The sequence below is a fragment of the Lagopus muta genome, chromosome 4, assembly GCF_023343835.1.
Source record: "Lagopus muta isolate bLagMut1 chromosome 4, bLagMut1 primary, whole genome shotgun sequence".
Classification (NCBI taxonomy): Eukaryota; Metazoa; Chordata; class Aves; order Galliformes; family Phasianidae; genus Lagopus; species Lagopus muta.
Window position 1 is genome coordinate 11,957,464 of NC_064436.1, and position 12,952 is coordinate 11,970,415.

At 39.4% G+C, this 12,952-nt stretch overlaps 1 protein-coding gene across 8 annotated transcripts in view; it reads right to left on the reverse strand.

Annotated features, from left to right (window-relative positions):
- The window catches only part of ZNF827 (zinc finger protein 827), a 184,227-nt gene that overhangs the window by 57,882 nt on the left and 113,393 nt on the right, over positions 1 to 12,952 (reverse strand). For all 8 annotated transcript variants that reach the window (XM_048942613.1, XM_048942617.1, XM_048942616.1 and 5 more), the window contains one exon: positions 6,257 to 6,737. In XM_048942613.1, coding sequence (XP_048798570.1) covers positions 6,257 to 6,737 — 481 coding nt within the window. The remainder of the gene's footprint in view (positions 1 to 6,256; positions 6,738 to 12,952) is intronic.

Consider the following 12,952-nt stretch of genomic DNA (forward strand, 5'->3'; position numbering starts at 1 on the left):
ATCAAAGCAATGGAATAACAGAATAGATGATCACGAGAAGTACGACGATATCAAAATTTGCCAATTCAGGGTTCCTAGAGACCACTTAAAATATGAGGTCTTCCAAATTATCCTGCTCAAGTATATTGAGATTGTGTAAGCAGAGGCTCAGAAAAGGTCAGCTTGTTATCCAGATCTTCTCTACAGCTGTTTTGCATTTAAGGAACTACAGTTAAACAAAATGAGACCCAGCAACTGGGGAATGACCAGTCCTGCTGCTGTCACCTCAGAATACTACAACATTCTAGTCCAGGTGGAATGGAGGAATTCAACAAATTGTCATAGTACCATACCCCCGTGCTCCAAGATCTATGGTATGCAGTCAAAGACCCACCTGCTAACAAGACTGCAATATCTAAGACCATGTTCTTCTGTCTGGATAAACATCTAAATAACAGCAAATTTGTTGCTGATAGGAAATAAATGTTTGCAATATGGAAATTTATTCTCTCTACAAAGGAACAGAAACAGAGAAAAAGAGAAATGCCACCAGAACGGCTCTTATATTTAAGAAAATTAAAAAAAAAACAAAAACCAACCAACAAACAGATGAAACAAATAATCAGAGATGACTGAACTAATATCTTCAATTCCCATTTTAGATAGCTCTCACAGGAATGCTCATGAGCTAAGACTTCAAGCCAGAGTAATGGTGTAATCAGGAAAGCAAAGGACCCATCAGTCTAACTGTCCCTGAATATAGAAGTTTGTGCAGATATTAAAATAAAATTGTAAGCACAAAACTGGTCCAGTCCAGAGTCACACTGAGGTCGTCTTTTAAGTTCTACTGGGCCGAGTACACACACACAAAAAAGCAATTTGTTATGTTGTATTTTAAACAACTGAATTACAGTCTACAACACTTTATCTTACTCAACTCTAAGAACTTCTGCAATACGTGACGTAAGGCGCATATGACTTTAAGACATCCAAGAATTTAGTGGTATGAAGACTAGCAGTTGCTGAAAAGCAATGATGGCCATGTATAAGTGGCAAAGATTAGTACAAACTTTTATTTGCCCAGGTTTTAATTAGTTGTACTATTGTCCTTTTTCAGTTTTATGTTAAATTAAAGGTCCATATAGAAATGTATGAAAGTGGAGAGAGGCTCTTGAAGGAGATCTTGATGACATCAGGGGTATTTGCTCTAATAGCAACACTACGGAATTTGCAGTATTCTTAAAGTAAGGATATGGCTGAATAATTGCCAGTCCTGTTTGCTTACATAATCTAATTGAGATTTTACATTCTGGCATAAACTACGAATCCAAAAATAGGCAGCACGGCCCTCTTTTTGGAACCTGCTACACAAATACATCAGTTATGACAACAGTCTTCAAGCCAGCCAGCTCAGGCAATGACAAGTGCTGCAACATCTCAAGTTACTTGTGTTACCTTTAAGGAATGCAGTATTTTTCAAGAGGCAAACACAATGGATAAACTGATTACTTTGTTTATCTGCTAATATTTTCTATGCAGCTGATGATTTACAATCTTGTTGAGCCATTAAAGGAATCAGCTAAGAAAACATGAATGCAGTACCTAAGTGTTTTGGACAGTCACCAAAATCCCACGGTGGCATTACTTTCCAAAATAAAGATTTGACTTGTCACACAACAGTGACATCAGACATGACTTAACCTGAGAGAAACCACAGTTTCTCACTGCTTAACGTAGACAGTCCCAAATGCAACGTGCTTGCTATCTCTCCTTCAGCCTTTGTATATTAAAGTTTTTCCTTGCAAGTAACTTGGGGAACATAAAATGAATGGTAGAAGCAGGGCACAAGTGATGACACACAACGTCAGAAGATGAAGAGATGCGCTTTCCACAGTAATGCACTTGCTGAACACAGAGAAGTTGGGAAGAGAGGCTGGGAATGAAGTATGCCTTACAATTACTGTTTCCACACAGAATTCCTTTGAGATCAATAGTGCAAGAATCACATTCATTTTGATGGGTTCCATTTATTTTCGAATGTTATGAAAAGAAACTGCTGCACATAACACAGGCACTGTAATAGCTTCACTAGAGTTCAGTGGGCATGGTAATTTGGATCACTGTGAAAGCTATTTTTTATTTAAAAAGAAAACAAGCCTTAAAAGTGGGTGGAAGGTCATCAGAATTTAAAGAGATGCGCTGTATAAAGTGTATCACTGAAACTTTTAAAACAGGAAAAGCAAATGCTCTGCAAATTAAGACATGAATGTGGTTACAAAGAATTTGTGGACTGGGGGAGCAAAACATTTCGGGAAAGCACTGAAAGAGCAATGGCCATCTTAAAGCATAGAGGTAATCCCACTGAAATAAGAGGGGGGAGGTTTAAACACAATGATATGCCCATGCTTAGATATTCTTCTAGTATAAGGTTTTATGTTAAGAGTAATCAGCTAATTCTCTTTCTAAGCAATAACGCTTTCAAAGTTGAAATTCCAGAGAATCCTTTTTAATTGCTGGTGAATGTGAAAGTGTCTCTTACCTAAAAGTAGAACCTAAAGAATAATCTGGTAAAGATTTCTATGATTGTTTTTATTTTTAGTTTTACACTCTGTGATTTGTGTTATGCCTCATTTCAGGTAACACACATCTCTCAACTTTTGTGACACGCAATGGCATAAACTTAGAAAAACAAGGCAAAAAGATCTCAGATCACTTATTCTGGTATTTCTCTACCTCTCTGATTCTAAAGATTGCATAAGTGTTTTTAAATCAAAATTTCAGAAGCCATTTTGAGCGCAGTCCTTTTATGGCCATCTCAAAATCAGATCCAACTTTGAACATCTGTACGTTTTTCCCTCCCTTCGCCCCTCTGCAGCTCACTACTTGTTCAGCTTGCATTTCTTGTAGCCTTTTCTCACAATGTCCAATTCACTACTGCCTAATACCTGACCAATCACATCCAACTAGAAGTTATCTCACCATCTTTTAAAAACTCCCAGTAGTGAAGATGCTGCAATCTCTCTGAACAGTTGGAGGTTTATCCCAGTCATCATGAATTGCCAACAGACCATTCCTGTTTATGCCCTTCAACAAACTTTTTAAGGCACTATCTGCTTACTAATGACTCTCCTTAGCTTTCTTGACTGGCTTCACAACCTCACTCCCGTTCATCCATCCTCTCTGGACAGGTTCTCCAAACTGCCAGTCAATTCTGCTGCTCTCCTCTGAAGTCCTCGTAACCATCCATGCTCTTTAGCAAGACTGAGAAGAGCAGCCCTTTCTCCGGGGCCATTCTACTCCTTATACATCCCAGTCAAATGATCAACATTTGAGCAACAGTGTGATGTTATTAGCGCCTCGTTCTTTCCTAAAAGACTAGCTAGTCATTCTTGATGTAGCATTCTTCCAATTGTCTGTTGATCAGCTGCCCATTTCCTCCAGATCTCTTCTGTCAGCAACCCTTGTTTCTGACTGCAACCTGCTCTCAGCATACTGTATTCCAGTCACCTGATAGCAGCTTCTTAGACTAGAAAAGTACTGCACAATTAGAAATAATACTAAGAGTCATTATGATATACATGCCTACAAAGATTTAATTTTAAAATTAAGAATAGTTAAGAAACACCAATTTTGTACCATCTTCCACCTCAGGTACGCCTGTTAAATTTCTGCTCCGAGATAGCACTGGAAAACACGACTCCTGGCTCTGAAGGGAGGCAAGAACACATCCAAAGAGAGACACTTGAAAAAGAAGGGGCTGAAATTGCCCAGAAATGAAAACCAACCTGCTTCCACGGTTTCTCATGAAACTAGAGATGCACATACTCAAACTAACCAAGAAGAAGGAAGGACAATAAACATAGGCAAGGAAAAATAGATGTTCATTTAAACCATCAATGTTAAATAGGAATAAATGCCAAATTCTAAAAGCCTAGATATCTCTCTACTCCTTACTTCTTAGCCACAAGGCCTGTCAGAGAAGAAAATTAGATTGTTTTGACATAATACGGTCTCGACAAATCTGTGTTGGCTGTTACAACTGGCATATACAATTTGTGATGTCAGAAGATTTATATCGTTGAGAAGGTAAGGCCAATAATTGAAGTTCTGATGGGCCTAAGAAGAGTGTGTCATATTAAAGAAATCACTTGGTTCAGCACAGCAGGCAGATTAAAAAAAAAAAATGCAGCTATTACTTAGCCAACTTGCTAAAAGAGAATTACTTTTACTTCACTTAAATTTATGTGCACTATGTGGAGGAAAGCATGAGCTAAATGTATGAAACAATATAAATCTCAAGAGAAAAGAAATTCTTTTCCTTTTAACATTGCTCTCCTTGTGTAGTAAACTTGGTGACTGGCAGAACATTTTCAACCAAATATGCACACATACAAAATTACAGATACATCTCACTCCCCCAGTGACTTTATAACATGTTGCTAGGTAACAGTGCATACAAGTCAGGTTTCAAGACCTTTAGTAAGTCACCATAAAATAGCGGCATAGGTCTTTTGCATGAATAATGTACATTTATATCCTTTTGCTGATGCCAATAGATCAGACACTGAAAACACCAATGCCTGCCAAACACTAAACAATTCCTGATCAACGGCTACATGAAAAACAGCACATCAAAATGTTGTATGTTTTTTCAGCATTCAAGCTTTCCCCTCCTCTCCAGCTTTCTTCTCTCACTCTTGCTACACCTAGCCCTCACCAGCACTGCTATCCACAGTTCAGCACAGATGATGTGGAGTCACTCAGTGTGAAACAACACAAATTTAATAGGCATCAGAAGGACGACGTATGGGACGACCATACGTCATACACCAGAAATGGACTGCATAGGGTCCAAATTTGAAACTCAACTAAAAAAAAACCATACAGACTCATCCTTGCTCATTTTTTTTGTTTATCATAATAATATAGCAACATATTTTTTTTGTTTTTGTTTTCTAAGGAAACATTTATGTGGCTTCTTCCAACCCACACAAGAAACCGTGCTAACCCATTATACTTCCTGCCTGTCTTCAGTCTTGTCTTTTTCCTTCCTGTGCTGGCTCCATGAAGCCTCAAACTTCATTTCTGCTGTTTCTCCACTCTATTCCTCACAGCATTATTATCCCAGAGATCTGGGCAGATGAGGATAGCAACCTTTTCTACTACAACAAAATGCTGCCGTGTCACCTTAAAAGGGCAATGAGGACAGAGTTAATTTCCTAGCTTACCTGATTTTTTTTTTTTTAACTAGAACACAACTTACATTCCATTTAAAGAAAAAAGGTGACCACTTCTCTACTGTAGAGTGCATCTTCTATCTCCAAAGTCTAGACCTTGCAACATGGACTGACAGCTCCTTGTGAAACAGAAGTTTCTTCAGTTTTCAGACATTTTCCTGATTTCTTTGTCTTTGAAAATTAAAGGCCAATTAACAAAAAAAAAAACAACAAAACCAACAACGTTTAGTATGTAGAACACCTCCAACAACACTCCAACAACAGCATGTCCACAATTCTGAGTTCAGTCAAATCAATAAGAAAGCACATAAGGTATAATAGATTTTCCCTAAGCACATTCGCCTCTTCGTACTCTCACATACAAATATCATTCTCACAGCAATAACCTGACAGTGGAAAAAAAACAACAAACAAACAACCAAACAAAAAAATCATTTTGCATTTGATATGGATTTCAATTAGAATAACAAAAAAAATTAAAAACTATTCACGAATCTCTAGAACTACCTTTTTTTTCATGTTAGTAATCAAGAAACGCAGTAACATTCGTACTTCACAAGCAGCAACTAGTTATTTTATGCTCCCTGAAAGAAAGGTCACCATTCATTTATTGTTCCTATTTAACAGACGGGTAAAGGCAGAGGAAAAAATTAAGAGCTGAATTTTCTAATGTGCTGGTGCTTGTGACCCTCGGTGACTTTAAACCAGAACCTACATGTAGTTAGCATACCTGAAAAACACACCAAATGAGATTCGCTGAGACAACTGTCAGTGAATATCGAAGCCTGGAAAACAAGTTTTCATTCCCACTTCCAGGTTTCAGTAAACAGCAAAATCCCTCTCTTTTTGTCTTCTCCCACCTTCTTCCCCTCTTCCCTCCATCATGCACTTCTCTTTTTATCCAAAAAACAAGAAATTATATGTTAAGAAGTTGCAATGCTTTGCTCCCTGAAATTCAATGACTTAGCAACCCCAAGGCAAAGGGTTTCTTAGCCCACGGAAGGAGCAGCTGCTGCTGCTGCTGCTTGCTGCTCAATTACCTGACAGCTTCATAAGAAAATCTGATGCCATCTTGACAGAGATGTCTTGGCTGAATAGTGCTGATGCTGTACTGGCCACAAAGTCAGAGTCTTTCAGCTTTGTGTTGTTGGGGGCTCTGTCAACAGTACTAAGAGCAAAAGGTGCAGCTGAGATGCCATTGTCATCTTTGGGCTCTTCTTTCACTAGTAAAGGTGGAATACCTCCACTAGCCTGCCCAGCCACATCAGATGTTTTAGATACAGATGCTGATCCCATAAGGTCAGGTCCAACTCCTTCCCTCTGTGGTCCCGGGCAGGAGTCACTATTTAGCTGTGGTGACCCCTTCACCTCAGTTTCTGGTATTTCCTCCTTCACTTTGGATTCTGTCCTGAGGAAATGCTGATGGCAACGCATATGGAGTTTCAGGCTGAAGTGGCGGGAGGAGGTAAAAGGGCATAGCTGGCATTGAAAGGTCTCACCCCTGTCTTGGTGCTGATGAACCTGGTTCAAGAGGTGAAAGATAAAAGCATGTGTTAAGCAGAGTAGTTTACTAGCATTATAGAAATCTCAGCTGCATACTCCTCACTGTTTTAAAACAAGAAAATTTAGCTAATGAGTGAACTCTGCATTCTGAGCACTTGGAAAGAGGTCAGATACTAAGAACCGTAGGACACACGTAGAAATATCTGGTTTTGTATCATAGAAATGATGGAAGTCTGCTTTGGGTGAAACAGATCCCGATGACCTGTCAGTATGTAAAAAAACTTTCAAAATGTAACTAGCAGCTTCCTTCATTAAAAACAAAACTAAACAAAGAAACTCCAGAAGAGCCTATTTATTACATGTTCTGCTAAGCATGATTATTCTGTGTAACTTATAAATAAAAATTGTTTGGAGGAACCCAGTAAACCGTCGTTCTGCATAGCAACATCCACCATCAATTTGTCTATCGTTAGGGTAAAAAAACCTAACACCTGGCAATACCAAGGCACCACTGAACCACTTGAAATTAATTCCACTGGAAAATAAACTGCTCTGTTTTGATAAAATACAAACAGGAGAGATGGTGTCTATCAGCTAACTCTATAAATTCATTAAATCAGTTAATCCCATTGTCCTTGTATTTTGACTCAGGCTCTGCCTCATAAAGTCTGCATGCTCCAATGTGACTACACAGTGCTCAGAATCCCCAGGCCTGATCCTGACACCTTGTAAAGAGAACTCCATCCATCCATCCATCCATCCATCTGCAATGGTGTATGCATTATCTACGAGGGCTGCTCCAAAAGTAATGCCACCTATTAATCACATTGGCCCATGACATCAGAAGCAGATATTGGTGGTACAGCAGTAGAGATAGAAGCTTCCTGAAAATACTCCATCAAATTTTTTATTGTGTGACAGAAGGCACCAGAAGGGCAGTGTGACAAAATGGCATCTGGTGTGGAAGTGCGTATGACACAAAGGTGTGTCAATGAATTCCTCCATGCAAAAAAAATGGCACCCACTGACATTCAGCGATGCTTGCTGAATGTTTATGGAGACCTAACAGTGCATGTGAGCACACTGAGGTGGTGAGTGGAGTGTTTCAGTGGTGGCAGTGCTCACAGTGGGTCACCTCTGCTGGTGCAGATTTTTGCATGCAGACCTCGTTTGTTGCTGGCGACAATGCACACCTAATGGTAGTGACTATGTTAAAAATAGTCTTTGGAAGCTGAGAATTTGCTGTAACAAGTAGTGCTATTGTGCTCTTTCCAACGTTGTAGTTTCCAAGGAAATAAACAGCAGGCATTACTTTTGGAGCATCCTTCATAGTTAAACAAATACACTCATAAATACGAACTATGTATAAATAATTGTGCAATACACATCAGCACATTACTCATGAAAGGAAAAGAATAATTGAGCTCAGCACAATAGTGGCCAGTGCATGAAAAAGTTTTTTCTCCATAGCTTCATAAATAAATTTTAAACCTTCACATCAGCACTCAAGGCTACTCCCTTCAGAAAGACTGGCAAATACACACACTTGTCCCTTACCAACTGCTGACACGTTATCAGGACAAACTGGCACCAGACTGAGCTCCACACATTCACTTTCACTTGTGACTTGAGATGGCTGGAAACATTTCAATAAGACAATTTTTGTTGAAAAGTGGCCATTTGTTGAATGCAAAATATTCCACCTGAAACACGGACGGGTTCAATGAACCCTTAGCAAATCAGACATCGTTCCCTATCTAGTTGGGTGGCACTCTTCTAAATTCTCTGGGCTTGGCTCAGAGGCAGACATGCCAGAGAATCAAAGCTTGCTGCTGAAGTCTGGAAGTCTAAAAGCTCTGAGAGCTCCAGCTCCAGTCAAAACTCAGCTTTCCATGAGGGAGCCTGGAAGGCCTAGCTGTAGTTAAGGCTTTCAGCACTTTCTGATTTCCCACACTGCTGAGAGTCACACAACATCCTGAGAGGCCTGGTGCAGGCTGTGGGGGCAGCTGCAGCATTTTCCAAATAAAACTTTGTTATAATTCTGACTGGAAGAAGTTTCCCACAGTAAAAGATTCGGCCAGATTCATTCTTTATATAGTAAGAGGAATTCAATCACAAGATGACATCTACCATTCTCTACACACAGTGGACTTGAACACAGGTCCCCAAAAACGTGAAGTTGCGAGACCTCATTCTTTTAGTCTTCTTGGCAGTCAATGAAAACATATTTCACTAGTGCTGTGCCAATTTGCATTCAGTGGTTCCTCAAGGGCTCTGGAGATAAGGTGCAAAACAAACAGCTAGAGAGAACTTCTTTTGGTCTGCCACTTTATAGAAAGACATTCTCAGTATTGTATAAGCATGACATTTACAGACAAAGTAATTTGGGAATCTTAAAATTGCACCTGACAACAACAACAAAAAATTAGAACGGTCTTAGATTAGCATTAGCTTTTAAAGCAATAATCTTGCAGAACAGCAGCAGCACAGTAATTTCAAAACATTAATAGGTTACAATGGAAACGCCAACCAGACTGACCATCCACGCTACTGGAAACTGGATGGTCTGTAAGCACAGTAGAATTTAAGCAATTTCCTTCACATGAAGAGCACCAAGATGGTTCTAATGGTAGCAAGCACTCTCACCATGGCAACTTTCTCTCTTACACCCACTGAGATCTTGTATGCCAGAGCTTGTCTCCAGGATCCCCACCAATCAGCATTTCCCTGCCTACATATTTAACCACTTCTTCTGGAGGCCCTCTATCAGAACTATCAATACGATGCCTTCATAGGGCTGTCATCACTGCAGTTGGTGGGAAAGTCTGTGTAGAAGCCACATTCTCTGCCCAGGCACACGGCACGACACCCTGCAATATCTTATGAGAATCAATGAGAACGGGGAGACCGATTCATCTGAATTGGATTTCTCTCCTGTCCAAAGACAACAGCAGTGTCACCAATGAGTTTCTCCTATAACGAAGTACTTTATAGCTGGTAGCCAAGGAACGACAGAACTCAAAACCAAAGATTTCCGAGCTGTTGGAGCGGGTCCAGGGGGGAGCTCTCCTATGCTATAAGAAGAGTCGGGGCAGCAACCACTTGTTGCAGAATAAACGAGAAACCCTGTGGAGCTCCACAGAAAGACAATCACAAGAGAGCCCAACAAGCTGCCTTCTCCCTCCGGCAAATGGCTCTTATACTGTGCTAATGCTACGCAAGCCACCAGATGTCCTCTTCAGACTCAACCAGGCTGCTGCTGGTAGTGGCAGGGCTACCGCAAGGGGAGATGGATAACCCCTAACATGGACAATCACTGCATCCTCAGCCAGCTCCTGTCCCATGCTGACAGCAAGAACCACAGGCAAAAGGAGACGAGGGCAGCTGAAAAGTTTTCTCCCGAGTCTCAGTTTCTACCTTCTGAGTTTGCCTCATTTAATTGTGGATATTCTCCTTGACTGTGCAAAGTATATCTTTATTTTAACCTTTCTGTCTTCCTGGTCTCAAACAATATTTTGCATTTCTACAGCTTTTGTTGTGTGTGACTGACATAAGCTTCAACAGGCCTACACAGCTCTTACAAACTTTAGACATGGTTTGGGAATTTGGGCACAAGTTACTTAAAGAAAATTTTTTGTTTGTTTCTTTAATTTCTCTTGCTGAATCCCCAGTCTCACACTTTAAGAATGACAAAAAACAGTCAGCTCTATTTCTCTTCTCTACCACATGCATTATTTTGATCTCACCCTCTTTTTAGACCTGCTAGTCCCATTCTTTTCAGTTTCTTTTTCAAAGGGAGAAGAAAGTTCTTGCCATCCCACTAATCATTTTCATTGTCATCTTTTAAAACACCTTCTATTACTAATGTATCTTTTTGATACACAATATGCATCAGAAGTGAGATCAAAAGTGGCAGCACACCACACGTTAATAATAGCGTAATATTTTCAGTGTTATTTCAGTTCTACTCTATGCATATTTGAATATCTAACATACTTTTTAACCACTGCTGCATATGCCAAGAAAAGGTTTCCACTGAACTGGCTGCAGTGATATCCAGATATCTTCTCTGAGTAGTTTCAGTTTGCTATATTAAAGACACTCAGGTGCGTGATCAGTTTAAGACTGCTGTTTCCAAGGCACACTGCCTTGTATTTGTCAACAATAACTTCATTTGCCTTTGCATTTGTCTGCCAGCAAGTTCTTTTTATTCCCTTTCAAGTTTTGCCTTTTCTAATCTTGATTCATTGTACATAAGATTGTATCATCTACAATTCTCTTACCCCACAGCCATCACTTTGTGCAGATTACATTTGTTAAAATACGCACAACTCTACTCTTAGTAATGGAACACCCCTCTGATAACCTTTCGTCATGATTAACATTGCTAGTTTCTTCCTACCCTTTGTTTTACCATCTCTTGCTAAATTTCTAATTTGCCACAATACATCACATTACTTAATTTATTTGGCAGCTTCTTGATGAGAAGCTTTGCTAAAGGCTTTTGTAAAGGGCAAACAAATTTCAGTTGATTCTCAAGTCCATGATTTTCTTGACATGCTCAAAACATCTTAGTGGAAGAACACATCACTTTCTTTTACAGAAGCCACGTGTCCCTATCGTATCACATTATTCATATCATTATATGTTCCGTTACATTTTTTTCCTCAACATACTAATATTTCTGGTATCACAAGCAGCTTGTTAAATCAAGTTTTCACCCTTATAAGCAACATCCTGGCCAACTTACCAACCAGTTCAAGTGATGAGATCCCACCTACCTGCAAAGGTAGTAGGGCTGAGGGAAACGGTGACATTGGCTAATCCTGCCATTTTATAGCACCCATCAGGCAGATCTTCACTTGCCCCCTTCCTTATATTTGGGAACAAATTCTCCCTTCTACTTACAAAGCACAGGAAGGGAAGGTTTGGCATTCATCTTTCTTTTGTGGAACTTGAGGTTTTATTGCTTTCTGTTTGTTTGTCTTTTTTTCACACTTAGAAAAATACCTCCTCTTATTCCAAGAACAGTAATCTCAAAGGAAAATCAGGTTGTGGAGTGAGGGGGAGTGAATGTTTGCTTCTGGCTACTCACTCTGACTTACATTCAGGAATCTAGTTAGCAGCTTTTTCTTTACCTATTATAGGTTTTCTTTCTCTCACTTACTTTGTTTGATGCAAACTAACACCTTCATGAGGGGTATCTGTTTAAACAACAACTACTGCCAGCAACAACTACAACCTGTCCATTTACCATACTTGCCTCCCCACTATTTTTCTCATTTGTTTGTTCTTGGTTGGTTGGCTCTTTTTCAAACCTTGTAGCTAAATGTGTTCTCCTAAGACTGCATTCCGGTGCAGTTGAAAGGTCTGTATTTTGCACCTTCCAAGTGCATGCTACCATTTCATTTCTGATAAGCTCCTTCATTTTCAAAATATTGCTTTTCAAAAGTGTATTTATAAGACACTAGTTTTGGTATGATCCTTCACCTGAGGATGCATACACTATAAAGTACTTTCTTTTTGAAACTGTTTCCTTGCTTTGCAAAAAAAAGAAAAAAAAAGAAAAAAAAAAGCCTTTCTACAAGACTGGACTACATATTGAAAATATATAAATAATATACATACATAACACGTATAAAATTATTTTATCTTTAAGATTTTAAGACATCAATGCATTTCATGTCTTACTCTTGCACCATAAGCACAAAGTGCCAAGATTAAAAGGCAAGTATTTTAAGTAACTTATGGTACATATCTGTGTCTTGGGGCACAGACTTCCGTTGCAGGAAAGCTGTGTAAGTTTGTATTACCTCCCCTCAGCTGAGGTGAGGTAATGGAATCATAGGGGCCTCCCATGGATCTTTAAGGTTAGCTTAAACATAACAGAAAACGCTCACATAAAATACAGCCAATCTCCTTCTCAATACAGTGAAGATGCTTTAAAGTAACCAGTTCTGTCTTTCACCAAAGTGGACTATGAATGATCATTCAGTCTTCTGAACTTGGCTAAGAAAGATAAAGAGAAAAACAAATCACTAAGGGGGGAGGGGAAGAGTAGTAAGGACCTGTTTACATTCTTCAGTCTTTCCTCATTCCCGCTATTGTGTAATCAATAGCCCTCCTAATCAGCAGGTTGATTATAATCCTCTGAATATGACAGAAGTATTATTCTTACATCACGCTGTCCTTCACAAGAAACAGAAGCAGGAAGATTCTGTCTTCAAGCACCT